Source organism: Acanthisitta chloris, unplaced genomic scaffold, assembly GCF_000695815.1.
Source record: "Acanthisitta chloris isolate BGI_N310 unplaced genomic scaffold, ASM69581v1 scaffold16146, whole genome shotgun sequence".
Lineage (NCBI taxonomy): Eukaryota > Metazoa > Chordata > Aves > Passeriformes > Acanthisittidae > Acanthisitta > Acanthisitta chloris.
Window position 1 is genome coordinate 3,255 of NW_008679882.1, and position 20,130 is coordinate 23,384.

General features: G+C 50.3%; 1 protein-coding gene across 1 annotated transcript in view; it reads right to left on the reverse strand.

Annotated features, from left to right (window-relative positions):
• Positions 1-9,469: 9,469 nt before the first annotated feature.
• CLSPN (claspin) overlaps positions 9,470-20,130 on the reverse strand; it is a gene marked incomplete at its 5' end in the record, with an annotated part of 10,847 nt that continues 186 nt past the window's right edge. The window contains 23 exons of the mRNA XM_009077510.1: positions 9,470-9,583; positions 9,756-9,917; positions 10,086-10,168; positions 10,251-10,359; positions 10,647-10,774; positions 11,000-11,121; positions 11,209-11,373; positions 11,905-11,999; positions 12,301-12,388; positions 13,035-13,146; positions 13,328-13,554; positions 13,650-13,810; positions 14,125-14,330; positions 14,771-14,835; positions 15,017-15,219; positions 15,561-15,745; positions 16,118-16,309; positions 16,704-17,257; positions 17,791-17,899; positions 18,177-18,249; positions 18,451-18,537; positions 18,750-18,922; positions 19,236-19,694. Coding sequence (XP_009075758.1) covers positions 9,470-9,583; positions 9,756-9,917; positions 10,086-10,168; positions 10,251-10,359; positions 10,647-10,774; positions 11,000-11,121; positions 11,209-11,373; positions 11,905-11,999; positions 12,301-12,388; positions 13,035-13,146; positions 13,328-13,554; positions 13,650-13,810; positions 14,125-14,330; positions 14,771-14,835; positions 15,017-15,219; positions 15,561-15,745; positions 16,118-16,309; positions 16,704-17,257; positions 17,791-17,899; positions 18,177-18,249; positions 18,451-18,537; positions 18,750-18,922; positions 19,236-19,694 — 3,872 coding nt within the window. The remainder of the gene's footprint in view (positions 9,584-9,755; positions 9,918-10,085; positions 10,169-10,250; positions 10,360-10,646; positions 10,775-10,999; positions 11,122-11,208; positions 11,374-11,904; positions 12,000-12,300; positions 12,389-13,034; positions 13,147-13,327; positions 13,555-13,649; positions 13,811-14,124; positions 14,331-14,770; positions 14,836-15,016; positions 15,220-15,560; positions 15,746-16,117; positions 16,310-16,703; positions 17,258-17,790; positions 17,900-18,176; positions 18,250-18,450; positions 18,538-18,749; positions 18,923-19,235; positions 19,695-20,130) is intronic.

Below are 20,130 nucleotides of genomic sequence, written 5' to 3' on the forward strand. Positions count from 1 at the left end.
CCTGCCCTGTGACTGCAGGATTGGGGCTGGAAAACCTCACGTCAGGAGTGCTGGAGGGTCCTGCTGATGGAGGATGCTATAAAGGGTTTGTCCTCTTGGCCTCGCAAAATATAAAAACAACGCTCTTGTTTTCATAGATCCTGGTCATTTTTGTAGGCTGAGGGGAAAAAAAGCACCCCCAGGCTGTACAAGTGCTGGCGTTCCTCTCTGGAGAGGGGCTGGAAAAGCCACTGGCCTGGAGGAGGGAAGAAGCGTCGCTGCCAGCCCAGCCCCATCCCTGGCTGTGCTCCATCCTCATCCCCGACCCCATCCCCATCTCCATCCCCATCCCTCTCCTGCCCTCACACGCAGCATCCTATTGTCCTGCTGCCTGATGTCCACCTGCAGCCCAAATTCGATTTCCATCACAACCAAAGGCAGGGGCAGAGGCACCGTGTTTGGTAAAAAATGCCAGGAATCTGCCTCCAGACTGGATTGCAGAGGAACTGGGAATCCTGCAGAGGACAGGCCGCTTGCACGGGGCTGGAAGTCAGAGCCTCCTCCCTGCAACAGGATCAGCCTTTGGGGTGGCATCGGGGAGAGGAGGAGGAGGAGAGGAGGAAGGAAGCCCTGCGAGGTGTGAACTTCCCACTGGAGGGATGAGCCGTAAGTGAGAGGGACCTTGGGACATGCAGCTCTGGCTCCTGGAGTGGGGAGAGATGCCCCTTGCCCAACCATCTGAGGGGAGAAACCTCCTTCCTCTGCCTTCCTAAAATCCCCCGAGAGGGGATTTGGTCCTGGAGCTGCTCTGCCGAGGGAGCAGAGCTGGCGTCCCGCGGACAGCTCCTCTGCAGCTTTTGTGCTGCTGAGCCACAAAAGGGGAATATTGCTCCCGACTCCACCCCTCCCATCACCAAAAAACACCATTTCCTCTTGGCCTGTGAATCACTAATAAACTCCAGACAGAAAGGTCTGATGAGGAAATTGTTCGGGAAGCGGAGGAAGGGGAGGGACAGGTCCCTGCCTGGGGCTCCAGGTCTGCTCTCTCCCGTGCGAGCTGGGCTGCAGGCAGAGCTCTCCCGCGGCTGGGTCTGGCTCTCTGCACGGATTCGGGGGTGAAAATCACCGTGTACGTGGAAGTGTGTATTTTTGCCCCGGTCGCTGTTCCTCAGCTGTGCCACGTGCAGGGAAGCGTTCCCATCACTTGGTACCTGTGGCTGGGCAATTGCCAACCTCTAAGCATGGGATCCTCAGCTCCAGTGTCCCTGCGAGGGCTTGTGTCACTAATTCCAAGGAGATGTGTGCCATGCCCTGCAGCCCAGACCCCTTAGCAGTGATGGGACCTTCCCCTCCCTCCTGCTGATGCGACAGTGACCGCCGGCACCCCCCGACTGTCCTGACACAGAAAAGGCTCCACATTTGGACCTCATAACGCAGAAAAACTTCAGGATTTTGAAATTTCAGTCTTGGACCTGAATCTGATACATTCCAGAAATGCTTTAATTTATCCCTTTGTCACAACATTCAATAAGAGGTTTCGTTTCAGCTGTGCTGCTTTGATTAATAACTGTAACAGATTCTAACCTGAAGGAATCCTCTGGTATTGCATCCGTGGAAATTAAATGTTTGATTGCACATAGTCAGGATTTTCTGATGTGGAAACGGCTCCACTGGAGAACTTTGAATGAGCTCTAATCAAGAAACACTTTGAGTTATTTTTCCTTCACCTATAACAAGTGAAAACATCTGTTCAGAATTCAATCAGAGCAAAACTGGCTGAAGAAATTAAAACCTGGGGGTGTAGAATTCAATGACTGCCCAGGTTGCAGCCAGGTGGGCCATGGGCTTGGCACGCAGGGTGCCCACCTGGCAAGCACAGGCCGTGAGGAGTGTGGTCCCCTAGCCCTGTCCCCTCCTGCCCCAGCACCAGCCAAGTGCCACCACTGCCACCTCGTCCCCGTGTCCCTGTGAGCATCGTGGTCCCTCTGGCACCTGCTGTGCCATCGCAGGGACAGTGGTGGCAGCCACAGAGGCAGCGTTTTCAGCAACTAGAGCAGCATGCCAAGATAAACCTCAGCTTCCTGGCGGATCCGTTCCCATCAGCCACCATCCCAGCGAGACAGACCCCGGCGAGGGGGAACAGCCCAGCAAATTCTCTCTGCATGGGTGAAATTCCCTCCGCTACTGAGGTTATTATCTCCCAACAGGAACCAACAATATCCTTTCATTTAGGCACTAATTCGAACAGTGTGCGCGGCCGGGGGAGGAAGGGCACTCGCTGCTCCAGAGCCTTTGAAAAATCCAGGCAGGAGCCAAAGCTGAGGGAAAACAAAACCCTGGGATGATGCGAGCGGCAGGGCCAGGGCTGGGGCCGGTGCCGGAGGCTTCAGCCGTGATGCTGGAAAGATCCCTCGTGCACCAGGCTCCCAGCTCCTACCCAGGGAACATTATCCTTCAGGCTGTGTGGAGCTGACAGCCTCATCCACGGGGGGTTTGCCCACTGGGAAAGTCACTTCCTCCACTTAACCAGCCTGTTCAGTCCTGTAATTCCAATTCCCATGGGGCAGGAGGGTGCAGTAAAACACTTGTAAACTTGTTGTGTCCCAAAGCTCACACAAGGCACCAGGAAAAGCTGAGTGTGACGCTGGGAATTGTCAAAAAACTCCTGGTTTTCAGGAGCAAACAGGACAAACACAGCAGTGGGAAGGGAACACACCATGGCACAAATCTCTCCCACAGCTCCTGGCACCACCACTGCAGCTCCCAGGGCCTGGTGGCTGTGCCCACCTCATTCCATGTGGTTTGTGATGGGACCAGTGTGGTTTGGAATTGATCCTCAACAGGGATCTACATTTGCATGTGGCTGGTGGCAGCAGCATCTCCATCTCCATCTTCACCTCCACCTCCATCTCTATGCCCATCTTAGTCCCCATCCCCATCCTCATCCCCATCTCAAGCCTCATTCCCAGCCCCATCCCCATTTCCAGCCCCATCCCATTCCCACTGGCCTCCCCAGTGCTAGTCCCTCCTGGGCACACCCAGAGGGGTTTCCAGGGGAATTTGGGGGGATTCTCCCACATTTACCCTTCGGGTGTCACCACTATGAATATTCACACCCGCGTGGGGAGAGCAGGCACCTTCCCCAACGGGAATATCAGTTGGAACATCACCTAATTGATTACATGGAAATTGCTGCTGGTGGAAAGGGAAGCCCTTGCCTTGCTCTCGGTGAATTAATTTCACTTTTGCCATTCTTGGCTGTGCTCAATTAATCTTGTTAGAGTGATACAATTTTAGCTCCCACTTCACTCACGGGGTACCAGGGAGGCCCTGGTGGGTGATGCTGGAGTTTGGTTAGTCATGCAATAGAGCCAAGGACTCAAGCCCAAAGGCTTAGGGCTGTGACCACTGCCCTGGGGAACTGTTCCAGTGCCCAAACACCCTCTATGGGAAGAACCTCTTCCTAATATCCATCCTAAACCTCCCAGTGATGCTGGGATGGGCTCAGCAGGCACCTTCAGGCCACGAGCACCCTGGCACCAGCCCACCCCGGACACGGTTCCCCCAGGAACCACCAACCCACCAGCAGCTCATCCCAGTCCCCAGCGCTGGGCAGGACCCCGGGGTGCCATCCCAGGCCCACCGGGATGCAGGATGCTGTCCCCAGCCCCAAGCCCAGACAAAGAGCAGCAGCTCCTGCAGCCCCTGGCAGCTGGTGTGGGGGGACATAATCCCACAAAAGTCCTGCTCGGGGGGCTCAGCGGGAGAGGTGAGGGGCACAGCGCCCAGCCCCTGCCTCGCTGCCCCACTATTGACTGCCTAAACAGTTCTTTGGTGATTACAATGTAAATATAGCTTTTCATGGAGTAAAGGCCTTTTATGGGATCCACACACACTTAACCACTTAACCCCGGCGACAAAAAGAGCAGTGAATGAGCTGTTTAGAGGCTGCTCGTGCAGAAAAGCAGGGCCTGAATGGGATTTGGGGATCTCTGTGTATCAATTGCTATGCTCTGGGGGCCCTCAATGGGGCTTTGGCGTTCGAGCATGTGCCAAAGGGCTCGTGTGGGTATGGATGGGGTGTCAAAAAAAAAGGAGAAGAGAAAAAGCAGCTGCTTCTCTTTAATAAAACAATGATTTATTCATAGCAGCTCAGGGAAGGGGTGGGGGGACACGGGGACACGGCAGAGTGATGCTCGCCTTGCTCTGTGCCTGGGAGAGGGAACAGTGACTGAGGGAAAAAATAGGGTGTGCAGGGCCCTCAGCATGGCCACTTGGCATCACTTCTGCAGCAGGAGGGTGGCACAGGAGGGACACTGGCAGGTCCTGTGCCCTCCTCTCTGGGCCACAAATGTGCCAACGCTGAGTCCCAACAGGCTGACAGGCACAGGCTGAGTCTGGCCATGGCCCTATTTTTAGGCCTGTGCAGATGGAGGGATGAAAGCAGAGTGGGAGGCAGGGCAGGAATGGGAATGAAAGACAAACAAACGCCAAGCAGATGTTGGGAACTGGGCTCTTCCCCTCACAGGATGTGCGCGTGGCTCCGGCTCGGCCGCGCCGACCCCAGAGCTCAGGGTGGGGAGACTGGGGCAGAGCAGGGAGCAAAGTCCCTTCTGCCTGTCCCCACTGCTGGGGATCTCGTTGGCCTCACGCCCTCGTGAGCGGCTCTGGTGAATTTTGGGTGAGGATCTTACTGCTGAGCTCCTGCACCTCTGATGGGCACCACGGCACAGCTCCAGGCACTGGATCTTCTCCCTAAAGCCACAGCTGCACAGGAGCCTCACCAGGCTGGAGTCATCACCAAACCGCCGTGGGGTTTGCTTTGACGTCTCCAGTCTCCATTCAAGCTGCAGACTCGCTCCACAGGCTTTAGCAGGAGCCATGGGCTCCAGTGCTGGGACCAATCCCAACCCCTCTGGACTCCAGTAGGGTTTGGAGTCTCTGTGCTGGCTGAGGGGTACCAAATCCAGCTCCTCCAGCCCTGCCTTTACCCCTGCAGATGTTCAGGGATCTTAGCCAACTGTGTTGACTCTGTGTGATCTTTCCTTCCTTCCTTTTCCCTTGGCAGAAGAAGGGGACGGACGGGGTGACCGCGGTGGGTCGGGCTGGGAGCTGCTTGCAGTGACACCTCAGGAGCTGTTATCATACTTTGGGGCTCATGTTGTCCTGGCTCTGCAAATCACACACACATGGCAAATCCGTAGGTGAAGGAAAGGCCAACGCAACAGGCACTGCCCGTGAGATCATCCTGGCTGCTCTGCACCACGCGCGGCGCCGGTGGAATCGGGACCGCACGGCAGGTTTCATTGCCTGTTGCTTGAATGACCTTCTTGCAGCAGCTGCTGGTGCCTCTTTGGGGTGTCTGCACCACAACAAGCCACGCTGGGATGCGGCAGGACCCCCAGTGCAGACCCCCCAAAGCAGAGGTGAGGGCTTGGATACCGCAGGAGGCGTTTGTGGTGCCAGGAGAGTGAGGACACACGTGGATGTGCCTCAGACACTGATCCCTCGTGGCTGCGTGCACAAACACCATCAAATATTGAAAATCAATGGGCCACTGCAAGGGAAGCAGCACAGAGAGCGTTGCAGGAAAACAGCCTTGAGGAGCAGAGGAAAAATATTAGCTAAAAATAAAATTAATCTCTTGCAAAGCAGGAAGATTCCTGCTCCCTCCCCCTGCACTGCAATCCTTTATGTTGCTCTCTTTAATTACAGCTAGTTTAGATCTGCTGCCTGCAGAAGTAGAGCTGGAGTCAGCCCTAACTTGGGCTCCTGGATGAGACCAGAGAGAGAGTAACAGCCCCCAAGGACTAAACATCTGTCCCATGGAGCATGTGCAGCTCTGGAATCAAGGGATAATGGCCAATACAGAATGAAACTTTTGCCTTGCGAGGCACTCCCTAGGCCCAGCCCTGCAGGTCTCATGGAGCTCTTCCCCCTGCCAGGAGCTTGGCCATGGTCAAGCTCATGGTGGATAATGCAGCAGCAGAGCTGTGCCCGGGCTGCTCTCTCAGGAGGAACTTCTGAGCCTGCTGCTGGCCCAAGTGGAAGGCTCTTGGTTTTGCTGTATTCCTGTCTAGTTTTGTGTTTCTTGAAGGATCAATGCCATATCAGTTAGACTTAGCTATCCCTGCTTCTCCCTGTCTGCTGCTTCCTTCTCCAATGAGAACCCAAAGAAACAGACACCAAAACCACCCCCTGCTCCATTCCCAGACCCAGCACATGCTGAAAATGCTTCTATAGTCCCCAAAACCTGCCCCATCCCTCGCTGGGGAAGGGATGCCCCAGCCAAGAGCAGGGTGAAAGGCAGGGAGGGGAATACTCATGACGTGGCTGCTCTGGAAGACAGCCCAGGGGTGCCTGGGGGTCTTTGTGTCCTTTAGCCCTCACGTGGGCTCTGGGACAACTGACCAGAGGCCCAGGGCCGAGGAGGGGCAGAGCTGGCGTGGGCAGAGCTCCCCAAACCTGCCCCACACCGTTTCTGTGTGTCCACTCCACCATCATTTCTCACATGTTGGAAATACAGATGATTTTAGCCTGGGTCCATCTGGTTTCCCAAATAACCTGTCTGTTTGATAAATAACATAAATTAAATTAGACAAGACAAACAAATAGTTTTTTTTCTCTCCCCCTTTCAGTCTCTTGGCAAAAAAAGGAGCAGAAAACATAATTCAGTGCGTGCCTGGAGCCCCGAGGAGCAGCGGCGGGAGCTGCAGTACAGACGTGTCTGCAATGTCAACCTGTGCCTCACACCCAAGGCCTCTCCCCCCTCTGCTTTAGAGTCCTCTTCATAATTTCTTCATTAGCATTTGGGCTCCTAAAAGCAGACCCAGTGGGTAATAAATAGTGTGTGTTAGCAGCACTGCTCTCATCGAGGCTCCTATGGGACAGTCATGGATTAGGAGCTCAGATGCCAAAGGTTTTATTCCTCCTCTCCTCTGTGTGGGAAGGGAAACTGAGGCACAGAGAGATGTTATTGTTAGAGCTTCCCAACCTGGATGAAAATCCATGTCCTGCCTGGCTGCAGCCACTTCTGCACCAAACCCAAACATCACAGGTCCCAACTAACTGCTCAGAGTTATTCCAAGGTTCAGGCAGAAGGAAAAAGCAGTGCAGAAAGAGCAGGTCTTCCTTCAGCACAGGATGTCTCCACAGAGTCATTTCAGCTGGAAAAGGCCTCTAGGATCGAGTCCAACCTCTGAGCAGATTCTGCCCATGCTGAGCTGCAGCATTGCTGGGTGCAGGACCCTCACCCCTCCCTGCCCCGGGTCATTCCCTCCTTCCCAGCCCTCTTGGCACTGCCAGCTGCAGCATTAGCACAGTGGCCTCATGTCAGTGCCAGGAGGGGTGAGCTGCATCGATCCCTGAAAATGAGAAGGCAAAGCTGAGTGAATGTGCCAGACAGGAGGGAGGGGCAGCCCTGGAATAGCCTCCTGGGGGAGGAGATGGATGGGAGGCACAGGTGGGAACACAGGTGAGGGTCAGGCCCAGAGCCACAGCTCTCAGCCCTGCAGGAAGACCAAGTCTGACACGATGAGCAGCAGCAGCATCTCAACATGTGGCTCAACCGTCCTGCAGAACTCGCCTCTGGTCTCATTCCAGGGCGTGGAATATCCTCCTAAGCAAGGAATTTCTGGGGTGCAGTGCAGTGATTCTAGCAGCAACCCACAACCCCTGAACTTCTGCAAGGTTGTGGTGGGGGAAATGCAGCCAGAAACCTTCCCAGGCTCTGTGTTTCCATTTATAAGCTTCTCAGCCCCAACAGTATTTTTCTGCTCTTGGCTCTGGAATAAGGAAAATGCATTTTAAAGGGAAAATTCTAAAGGGGAAGCAAAATAAAAGCCATAATTATGGCTATAAAGTGCTGAGGAGAAGCCACCAGGGCTCAGCCTCCCCTGTCAAGGTGTTCTTAAGCTACACTTTCCAAGGCAAAAACGCAGCAATTATAGGTCTCTCTATAAATTTACTCCTTTGCAGTGCCACAGCATGGAAAACTGCAAGAATTTCCCCTGGAGTCAAGAGCACAGTTTAAGCTTTAATGATCCTGCCAGAGGAAGCACATTCTCTTGCTGCTCTCTAGTGGCACACGGAGTCACCAAAGGAAGGGAATTTCACAGCTCGGAATATTTGTACCCAATAAATCTGTGCTGAATTAGGACAACCTACAGAGCACAGAAACACCGTGACAAATCATCTGATAACAAAGGAGCAAAGGTCATTTCTCATCCCTAAAATTCCCATCCCAAATTCCAGCTCATTAGAATGGCTGGAAATACATTCTAATGACAAAAATATTGGGGGGAAAAAAAAAACCCAGACATGTTTACAACTGAGTGAGACCTGTAAAGAAATTCCAACTGCCTCCAGAATTAAATCCATGTTTTATTGTCGTGTTGCACTTCCCTTAGCACCTTAAGTCTTTATGAACAGAATGTACAATGAAGTATTTTACAGACAGCACAGCAGGACGTGCTCAGGGTACCACAAAATGTACAGCTCAGGACAGCAGTGCTGGCACCCCAGAGATGTTTGGCCTCACAGAGCCCCTGGGGCACACGAGCTGCTCTCTGACACCCTCAGCACACGGCCAGAAACGTCAGAAATTACTTATGTTCTGCCTCAAGTTTCTCTCTCAGGTTTAGAACAGTTGAGTTCCTCATCCCAGAGCAGTTCTTTCCTTGCTGGCTGCTCAGGAAGGAATAATTTCTCTTGGATAAGTGCAGCTTCCATGAAAACAACGGAATGGATGACTTAGGACAGCCTGAAGTTGGGCAAAGCAAAACAAAGCAACCAACTCCCCCCACCAAAGCAAGTAAAATCCCACACACACCCCTTCTCCCACCTCTGTTAGTCACATTCGTCCCTCTCCACACACACATTCATCTGCTTAAGGATATCATCAGTAATAAAATCTTGGAAAAAACCCTTCTGACACTGCCCCAGGAGAGCCTGGGACCTTTTCTTAAGAGTAAACATTGCAAAGATAAATTAGAGCTTCTTAAAAGGTGAAGCTTAATAAATGCTTAACATTAGATAAAATGAGACTCTGGAGGAAGGCACAGCTAAAATTTGTGCTGCAGGTGTAAACAAGTGTCCTGCCCCAGCCAACACTGCTTCCTTCTCCCCCAGAGCTGCAGAAATCCCTCCTGTCTCGTGCTTGCAGCTAACTGAGGCATTTCTGTCACACCTGCATCAGGAATGGCATTTCCAGCTGGAACTGACACCACTGCAACACCTGCAGGGCAGCACACAGTCGTGTGAGCTTCCTTAATGCTTGGGGAGCTTCCAGCCCAGGAATGGATTTTGTGCTCCCACTTGCCATGGAGAACTGATAAAAACCCAAGAGGAACACACAAAACCAGTGCCTGGAAATTGCTGGCACTCGTGAATGAGGTGGCAGCAGTTTGTTTCCCTGCCTGGGAGTGTTGGCAGCTTGGCAAGAAAAACTGCAGCTGGCAAAGACACAACCTCTGGTCCTGGATGGGAAAGTTCAGCTCTCCAAGTACTGGAATATGCTTCGGCTCTGAGCGGTTCCCTCTGCACTCTCCATCCTGGGCCTCTTGGCCGGAGAGGTGATCACTGCAGGGGGAACTCTCTTCTTCACCTGAGGAGAGTGAGATACATCAGAACACACAATATCTCCAAAGGGTTTAACTTCTGAGTTAGGAGAGAACTATTTGGAGTGAGAAATACTCAAGGCTGCAGTGCTCTTTGCTTGGCAGAGCTCAGTGTCTGTGTCCAAACAGTCTACAGAACTGGCACCCAAAAATCTGTACCTGGAGCTTTGATTTCTCCTTTGCCTCTTCGCACTTCTCTGGGGAAAGTGTATGAAAGACAAAATTCCTTGAATTTCGAGGGGCATTTGGATTGGGATCTGACATGGCTGCTAGTTTCTGAAGCATAGCCTGAGGCCTGTTCAGGAGAGACCCATTTTTTATCTGCAGGGCAAAGAAAAGCTGTGTTAAACCACTCGCAGGAACAAGACGTTTGCTATTACAAGTAACTCACCAAACAAACTTACTCCCTACTCAAATGTTGCCGCAGCACAAAGCAGGAATACCCAGAATCCAGGGGCAGCTGACTGGGCTGTGTGGGGAAATACCCACCTGGGTGTCCCTGGCAGGTCTGAAGGCATCAAATGGGTTCCTGGGCAGGAGGGTTGAGTCCTGTGCCACCACTGCTGAGCTGGCTGGTAGGGACACAGCAAAGGTCAGTTTGTCAGCTCTTTGTTTCCCTCATTTGCCTGTCACTCCATAAAAAACCGAGCTCACCTTTCTTCTGCAGGGATTTGGCAGTCACTTTCTTCGCCAGCTTCATGAACTGACTGTCTTCCCCGATTTCCTCCTCCTCCTCCTCCTCCTCCTCCTTATTCTTTTCCTTCTGCAGAAGGGAGAAAACACTTTGTACAGCTGAAAACACGTTGAGAATGAACATTTCAATCAGTGTGTTAAGTAGTCCAAGTCCTTCCTTTGTACAAACTAATTTACTATTAGTTTTTGCTGAAGTTTGTTGCAGTTTCATAGACACTTTAGGACCCTCATTCCATTACCAAACTGCACAACGTTCAGCTGAGGAATCTGAGCCAGCAGTGAAGCTTAGCTTGAGGAACAGTCTCAGCCCCAGCAGGACAGAGGCAGAGGGAAGCCTTTCCTGCTGCTCAGCAGTACCTGCTCCCTCAGCCACTGCTCCCGCTCGAACCGCTCCCTCCTCCACTTGGCTTCGGCCTCGTCCAGCTGCTCACTGTCCTCCTCATCCTCCGAGTCTCGCTGGAACAAATCCATCTGCGAAGCAAAATCTAGGCAAAGAAACAAGAGAATTAGCTATCCCTTTAAAAACAGAGACTAGTCGAAAAAGCCAAACCCCAAACTCAACCAAACCAGACAAAAAACTCCCAACCAAACCGAAACCAGAACCACCCAGTTTATTCCTGAAGTACTTTGGTTGGGAACACGGAGGTTTACATTTCACTCTCTGTTCCAACCTCTCCCCCCTCTGGTAATGGCTCTGGGTCACAGCTCACCGATATTTTTCCACCTGAACCTCCTGGTCCTGCCGGGGCCGTCGCTGTGCAGATCTCCATCCGGGAGGTATTGCTCCTGGAACAGCCTCAGCTGGCGCTTGTCATGGTCCAGCATTGCCTTCCTGCCAGCACCAGAGACGGGCACAGCTCAGCGGGCTGTGCCAGGGCCATGGCCCGGACAGCCCCAGCCTGCTGAGCCTCACACTCACATGTGAAACCTCTGTATTTGGTTTCCCAGTTCCTCCTCACTGGGGAGCTCCTCATCGATCTTCTCTTCTTCATATTCGTTCAGGTCTTCCCCATCATACTCATCCTCACTGCCCACGTCACTCCCCGACAGCTCTGCCTCATCATCCATGAAATCCTGCAGTCTCCTGTGAGAGAGGGTGAAGAGATCAGTTTGGGAGCACAAATCTTCTGAAAGCAAGATTGGTCTTCTGGCATAAAGTTCACACATTTCCTAAGGATGTACTGGAATTCCTCGTATGACTTTGGAAGCAACCAAGCCTTGAGTCCCTGCACAAGGACACACAGAGCCTGCCCCAGTCACCCACTGGGTGTCTTACCAAAGGTGGTGCCAGTGACCATCAGCCACGTGTTTTACTTGCTAGAACAAGTAAGATCCCAAGACATGAGGAATGGCAACAATAATCTCACTTTTTTTTTGGTCAAAAAAATGTTGCATTGCTTCATTGTGGCCTTTTAATGTAATGAAAAGTGCAATCGAAATTCTCTGACACCCACGAGTAACACCTGAACTCACCAAATGTGGCAGCACCAAGGCAAGAACCAGACCATATACACATTGCCCACTACTGCTGGGAAGGAATAACTACAGACTGAGTTCCTAGTGCTATTAGTATTCTATTCTGTCTGGCAATTGAGATACAAAAAGATGTTCTTACAGTTTTTTCTTCAAGCTCTGTCTATGCCTCAGCAGCTCTTCCTCTTCATCACTCGTCTCTGCTTCTTCAGCAGCACTACCTCCACTTTTCTCATCCTGCCAAAGAGAAAGGGTTCAGAACTCAAGGGATTTCTGGCTCTGTAATGACAAGTCCTTCTGTTCTTCAGTCAACAAACATTGGAAACACCAGAGACTTTGCAGAGGATTTGCATCATCCACTAAATCAGTATATTAAGGAGACATTTTGAATGAGCCGAACTTTGCTCTTAAGGATGTCTCAGTAGCTTCTTACGGAAGCTGTGGCACTTTGCATGGATTGCTGTATTAGCAAAGAGGAGGAGAGGTGGACTCTCCCAGGCAGGAGCTGCAGTAGCTGCCTGGCTCTGCCAGCTCACACCTCTGCGCCCGCACAGGCCTCATCGTCCGTTAGAAGCTGAAAGTCACCAAATTCTTCCTCCTCCTGCTCCTCCTCCTCTTCCTCTTCCCTAGGGGAGAAGCAAATGGGAGAAATGCACATTTTCATTTCACCTCCAATGATGGCTTTGCAGTAAATCAAGGCAGAATTTCATCCCCCACCAGCTGCTCCCAGGCAGTTCCCTGGGAGTGCTCCAAGCTCTGCTCCCCCAGCAGCACTGAGCTCTGAATGCCCCAAGTCCCTGTTAGTGTTGCTAGTTTAGACCTAAGGCATTTACTTGAAGAAACCATGTGAGAAGTACTAAATTCCAAGCTTGTTTCCCTCTAAAATTCCTCTTGGATCCCCCTAACATTCCCACCTGTTAAGCCTCATTGTCCTTCTGACACACTTGGTTCAGGCTCCTGTGGTTTGGCCACAAACCCCAAAAGTCCCACCTTTAACCATCTTTCCTCAGTTTGAGGGAATTTCTTCAATGTTTCCTTCCCCGTCAGGGAAAGGTAAGGAATTTCCCCTCACAGTAGCTGTGGGAAATGGTTTGTGCTGCCCATTCAGAGAGTGGTGGCTGAGCAACCTGCAGGATCCCTCTCCTTTAGCCCCAAGACAAACCACACTTGCTTACAGAAGTTTGAATCGGTGTCAGACAGGAAAACAGGCTAAGAAGGAAATGAGAACTGCCACTATGAGTTTTTCTAAGGGTTAGGGAGAGCAACGCCAACCTGTCTGTGGGAAAGGAGCCTGAGCAGAGCTCCAGAGCCTCTGCCATGGGATCTTCTATGTCACTGTCTTTTCCTGCCTTGGAAGACACTGAAGATGCCCAAGTTGGAGAACCTGCTGCAGGAAGCAATAAGATGGCAACTTATTTCTGCTCTGAAAGTGTCAGACAACATCCCAGAAATAACAGCAAAGACCCAATTCCACACTGGGCATCAGTGCCCAGGCCTGGAGGCAGCTCAGCAGAAAGCTTTAAACCAAGGAACCAGCAAAGCTGAAAAGAGAACTCAGGACATACTCTGAGACACGAATTTTCCTGAGCAGAGATTGAGGAGTTCTTCCATGTTCTGCTTTTTGTTGCTGCTGGAGTTTGGCACATGCTCCACTTGGCTGCTGAACTGCCCAGAGCACAGGTCCAGCAGCTCATCCATGTTGGCATCCATGGCATTCTCATCCATGCTGGCCAGGGGCAGCCGATGCTTCGGGCTCTGGTATTTACTCCTGTGCTGACCCACGTTCAAGAACCTGAGAGAAAGGCTGGAGTTAGTCAATCTTGCTGGTCTGTATGTCCTGTTTCTGTTGACAGGGACAAAACACCATCCTTTACCCCCACTCCTTACCCATCTGAGTCAAGCAGTTGGCTCTGAGTGTCATCTTCCAGGGAAGACTGAAACCGTGACTCCCCAGCCCCTGGGAACAAACTCTTGGGCTCGGGAGAGGCATTATACAGGTCCTGGGAGTCTTCTATGGGGAGAGAGGGCTCAGACGTCTTCCCCGAGCTCTAGTTGAAGGAATATAAAAACACAGAAGTTGTTTTGCAGCCTAAATTCAAAAGGCACTGGCACAGGGTGCCCAAAGCAGCTGTGGCTGCTCCATTCCTGGGAGTGTTCCAGGCCAGGTTGGATGGGGCTTGGAGCAGCCTGGACTGGTAGGAGATGTCCCTGCCCAGGGCAGGGGGTGGGACTGGATGGGGTTTTAGGGTTCCTTCTCACCCAAACCAGTTGGGATGCTGTGATTTAAGCTGTTTTGGAGGACTCAGACCCTGCAGGAGTCAAGCTATGACCTGATAGCTCAGGACAGGGCTGAGGGCCTCACCTTGGAAGCAGAGCTGAGAAAGCTTGTCTTGAAGAAGCCTGGGGAAGGCGACCTGAAGCCTCCTGCTGCAGGCAGGAAGGTCCCTCCACGCGAGGAGTGTTTGTTGCAGGGCTGGTAGGAAGGGATCATGGACCCAATCAGCTCAAAGCTGCTGTTGTGGCTGTTCTCCTTCGCCAGTGTGGGCAGAGAGGACGAATCATCATCCTCTGGAAAGAAAACAACAGTGTTTAACCTCTTGATTCTCCTGTGTGTGACAGTCAGACCTCAATGTCACAGCTTGCAGCACTGATCCTTGCTAAAATCGTGCCCATGTTGGATTTGTTTCTCAGAGGACGCAGGTCACACTTTGCTGAATTGCATCTTACTGATTTCTGATATTTCATATGTTTCCAGTGTTAGTTTGAACTTTATTTTCCTCTAGTTTTTTCAAGCTCTCCCATTTTGTCCATCGAGCTAAACTTTTATAAGCACAATAACTAAACAGATGATAAAAATACTGAATATCAATCTCAGATAGAAACTTCTACATGTGCCAAGTGAAGCAAAATAATAATCATTATATTACTCTACTATTATAAATGTATGACATGAAATTATACCTAATTATCATTTACAATGAAAAATAAGGCTAATAATTCTACTTTACCCAACTTGGTAGGTCCTTTCTCTGTAGTTTCTTCCATTTCCAGTTTCTCATCAGGAAGAGAAGATCTGCAATTCATTAAACAAAATAGATCTGCTCATCAATTCAGGAGGAATTTGCTATTGTCTGTCAAACCCCATTGCAAGAGACAAAGTAACACACAAAAATACAGAAAAACCACGAAAGACACTTGAAAGAAAAACATCTGTGTAAAATTACTCAGGCAAGTGAAGAACTTAGTTAATTTACCCCATTTTTGAGGAACTGTCCTTGAAAAGCAGCAGGGTAGACTCTGCTGAAGGAAGTTTGAGGACAGAATCACAGTGCTCAGATTTCTCCAGCTTTTCCCCATCCATGGATTCTTTGTCCGTTTCCTTATCACCGTCCTCAATGTGTTTCTCTTCTGTATCTTCATTATCTTCCTCTGCTTCCCCAAGGAGAAATTCTGAATCCTGAAAAACATCCCCAATGTACCAAGACAAGGTGATTGCCAAGGCAAACCCTCCCTGGGTGATCTTGGCCCTGCAGCATGAACCAAGGATGTCAGAGGAGGAGCAGCATCAGAATCTTTGTACACTTATATTTGGGTTTAGTAGTGTTTAGACAAAGGAAACACTAATAAACTCAGATCCAGGCAATCCAAACCAGAACATGTCAACTACATCAACGTTTTAGCTCCTAGGAGGAACTCTTGACAACCTCCCCAGTGACTAGTGCACAAAGCCACATTCCAAGGGGAAGAGAAGCAGAACAGAGACACTGATGTGGTTCTGGAAAAGTGTTGCATACAAACCTCATGATCACCTTCTTCCTCTTCCTCAGACTCCTCTGTCATCTCTTCTTCCTCCTCCTCCTCCTCCTCCTCCAGCATCTCCTCATTGTCCAGTTTGAACAGTGCATGTCGCTTCTGCCGCTCCTCGGTCCTGCGGAGCTTCATGGCCTCCTGCAGCTTGGCCTTCAGGGCCTGGAGCTTCTCACCTGGGCACACGTGGGACGGGTTGGAAAGGGACCTTAAAGACCACCCAGTCCCACCCCTGCCATGGGCAGGGACATCTCCACCAGCCCAGGCTGCTCCAAGCCCCATCCAACCAGGCCTGGAACACTCCCAGGGATGGAGCTTCTCAGGGAAGCATGAGAAATCCAAGGAACCAAGATCTGACTGAGCCTGTTCTACAGTGGCCACCTGCTATTTAAGAGCTCCACCATGATTTTCTTGTTAAAACAGAGCTGTCCATTAGAGAGGACACACAGATGGAGATCTCTTCACCTGCGTTTCATGGGACAGCGTTGGAAAGGGAAATAAAGGCAAAGTGTTTCCAAGCCAATCCTCATCACTTCTGCCCCACCAACCTGGCTTTGTATGGGCTGTGTCCTCCAGGTTCTCTGCAGCCAGCACTGCTGGCACCACCTCTGCTCTCAGCTCCTCCTTCCCATCCGGCGTCGTCTCCTTCCGGATGATGTTCACGTTTATGGTGCATTCGGCTCTGGGTTTGGCCATTCCCAGACTGTGCTTCAGGAATCTTTCCTTCAGGGCCTCCAGCTCTGTAGATACAGGGCAACCAAACTCATTTCAGAGCATTTAAAAGTGAAGTGTTAAAGTTCCTTTTCCATAAGGACAAAATCTTCAATACTAAAGTATTTCCAGACCAATTTGATTTGGCTGATAACAAACCCTTAGAGGATGTTCTTGCTGGAGTTTCTGTTTAACTGGTGTTAGCCAATACTAAATTACCTTCCCATCACAGTTTATCCTCAAGACCTCAACTCCCTTCCACCCAAGCCACCAGGCAGTTCCAAGCTCCTCTTGTCTCAGGGAACCCACACTAGTAAGTGAGTGTGTCTGACTGTTCCATCACATGAATATTTCTCAGAGGTTTCCCCAGCTGAACTCAGACCAACTCTGCTCACTTGGGCAGATACAACAGGATTACAATACCTTTATTTGGTTCAGCTTCCTCGAGGTTTATGAAGGACTCATTGTCAGAGCAGATTCTTGGCTTGATGGACAGGTCTATTCCCAGTTCACGAAGCTTATCCAGCTTGGATTTCCTCACTTTTTCAGGCTGTGCCCCCAGCCCTGGCCCCACTTGTTGACTGTGTGTTTCACCTTGTGCATCTGGTGCTGTTTCCCCTCTCTGCTCAGAGGCATCTCCAGCTGCTGGAGGAATTTCGCTGTCCTGCTCACCATGGTCAGTGCTCAGGAGGTTGGAGAGCTGCTGCTCCTCTGTGTTCCCACCAGTTGTTGCAGTCCCTGCAGCTGCAGCAGAGTCATCACTGTCCTGCCTGGGCTGCTCAGCACAGGCCTCTGGCAAGTCCTTCCCTACAGCACCAAGAGGTTTGGTCACAGCAGCATCAACATCTCTGCCAAGGTTTGTTTCTGGCTCATCAGCTGCTGACTGAGCCCCTTCCACTGGCACATCTCTGCAGTCCCTGCTCGAGTTCCCAGTGCCTGCAGAGTCCTCAGCCAGGGGCACTTGGTATTTAGAGGACCTAAGGAAGGCAGAAAGAAATGTATCACCCATGACCAGAGTGAAACGGAGAAGAGAACAAACTCAGAGAGAAAGAATTTGTTTTCTAATGAAGGTCATTGATGTGCAGGGAGAGGTGAAGGACAGAGGTCTGGAAAACTTCATTTTGAGGAGATAAGGAAGTGTAAAGACTTTGCACTAGTTACATCATCACAGTATGAAGTTCTTGAGGGATTTTGTGACTACAGCAGCTTAAGCATTTAACTACATGCTACTCCAAAGGAGAGACAGTCCAAGTGAAATGTTGGGCTCCAGCTTAAACTTCATTAAAGTGACTTTGCAAGAGCAATTTCCTTCAGCTGAGTTACTCCTGAGCCCTGATTGCCTCAAGAGCATCAAGGTGACAAGAGTGCAGCATTGCCTTGTGTTAGCAGTGACTCTCCTCCCACTTACAGCTCTCTTCAGGGAGCCTAAGAAAGTCTAGTTGCCCTCAACACAAAGCTGGGAGACCCCTAACAGGTCTGAAAAAGCCAAGAGGAAGGTTTCAGCCCTTACTTCAGCAAGGCCATGGCACTGCCCTGACACGCTGGGCGAGGTCTGCGCTTGTAGAAGTCATGGATGCTCTTGGTCTCAGGCATGTGATAGGGCAGAGACACAGATGATTCTGGCAGAGAAAAGAGGTGAGAGAGGATTCAAAATGTCATCTGAGGCATTTATTTGATAACAAGCATCTTTATTTGCATGAGTTACAAAACCAAATCTGAACAGGTCCTTCAGTAAAGGTCTTGACCAGCTCTGAACAGGTCCTTCAGTAAAGGTCTTGCATCCCTCAGTAACTCGAGTGAGGTGGAAGGAGGCTCTAACTGTTAGAGATTCTTTCCACTTCTCCCCTCAACTTCTGAACACTTTACCCTTCGACACACAGAGAACTTCAGTCTTACCTCTGATAAGTCTCTGGCTCTCACTGTGCAGCTGTTTAATGGCTTCTTTACTTAGCCTTGCTGCTTTCCTCTCCTGGAGGGAAGAAAAGAAAGGCTTTGGAGTCAGGGAACAAAACATGGGAATACCTCTACTTTCTAAAGAGCTTATTGGTTCCTTTCCAGGAGAAAGATGTCAGAATAAAGCAGCCAGTTAAACCAATCTTAGACACAGCAAATCAACAAACCCATTGGAGTCACAACAACAAACAAAGCTTTAAAATGAAGAGTCCTTCACCTTCCTTTTGGGTTCCTTTATCACAGGCTCCTCCTCCTCCTGAAATACATGTTTGTAGCCTTCACCTTCAGGAAAACGCTCTTTGTTCTGTAGGGCATAAGGAGAGATTCAATAATTTATCTCAGCCCCATCCAACCTGGAACACTCCATGGGATGGAGCAGCCACAGCTGCTCTGGGCAATCTGTGCCAGAGCCTCAGCACCTCCCAGGGAAGGATTCCCTCCTAACATCTAACCTGAACCTCCTCTCTGTCAGTTAGAGCAGATTTACAATGATCTTGTATCACCACCAGCTGTTACCTTATACTTGTTCATCTTGTGTTTCACTGCTGCTCGTATTGACTCCAATGACTCCTCATCCTCAGGGGGGAGGTCACTCTCCTCTTCCAATCCATTGTCAAAGAGGTCTTTGTCATCCAGAAGACATCCACTGTCATTGAAGGGAAACCTCTCACCCCCATCCACCTGCTTCCAGAGGAATAAAGGACTTGTGGGATCCGTTTCAGAAGGTCCTTTGACATTCACTTAAAATGACTTTAAATCACTGAGCATTAGGGTTTGTACTTTCCTGGCAGATTGAACTGCAAATGTAGTGTAATTTAAATTAAACTGATCTGCAAACTTTGCAGGTTAGGCCTGTGTGGTGTTCCATGGATCCCTGTGGATCCCACACCTGCTGCAGGAATGGGAACACCACAGCACAGGAGCATTGGAACTGAATAACCACAAGCAACAAGAAACTGCACTTAGCTGAGAAAATACCTGAGGTTTTCTGCCCAAAACCCACCTCTGCCCCAGGCTTCTCCTCTTTCCTCAGCTGTTTCAGGGACTCCGTTCTCGTCTCCTTCTCCTTCCTCCTTCTGGATTTCCCTGCAGCTTTTTTTCCCATCTCCTCTTCAACATTGTGTTTGTGTTTATGTTTCCTGTACTTTTTCCCAGATTTTAGGGGTCTCTCCTCTTCCAGCTCAGCCTCAGGCAAGCCAGATGTCCTGCTTGTCCCAAGGTTTTCAGCCTGCTGCTGCTCCCCAGTGTCACTGTCATCACTGTCCAGCAGTGCCTGGCGAATCTGATGGGATTTCCTGTCCCTCTGGGCAGAAATGTTCTCCTTCTCCCCGTTCTCCTGCTCTCCACCCAGAGGATCCTCCTGCATGGATGAGCCTCTGTCTTCTCCATCTTCACTGTCACTGTCCTGCAGAACCTTCTTGCTCTTTGCCTTTTTACGCACAAAAACCTCTTCCTCTGAGTCTGAGGAAACACAGAGAAATGAAAAGGGAAAAATCCCACAAGTCAATTAAGAAACAATCACAGTTTCATCTTAAATGTCACCAACTCTTCAAAATCCACTTCTCCCCATTGTGCAGCTTTTAACTAACCCAAACTGATGTTAAGAGCTTTAAACCTTTAAAAAAAAGAGAGGCAAAGCTGAAGATCCTTCCCTGGTAGTGACTTGCCTTGGAGCAGCAATAAACCTCCCAGCACACAGAGCAAACATCATAAAAGGAAGTGAATAAGCAATTAAGACACAGCTCATTTACTATTTCCCTTTTCCTACCACAAGAATGCTTTTCAGGGATTTACAGGTGCCTGAACACATTCTGAGCTGTAAAACAGTTTGGATTCTGCAGGTCAAGCAGTGACAACTTCCTGAAAGAGATGTCTGGAAGAGAAAACGCAGAGTTGT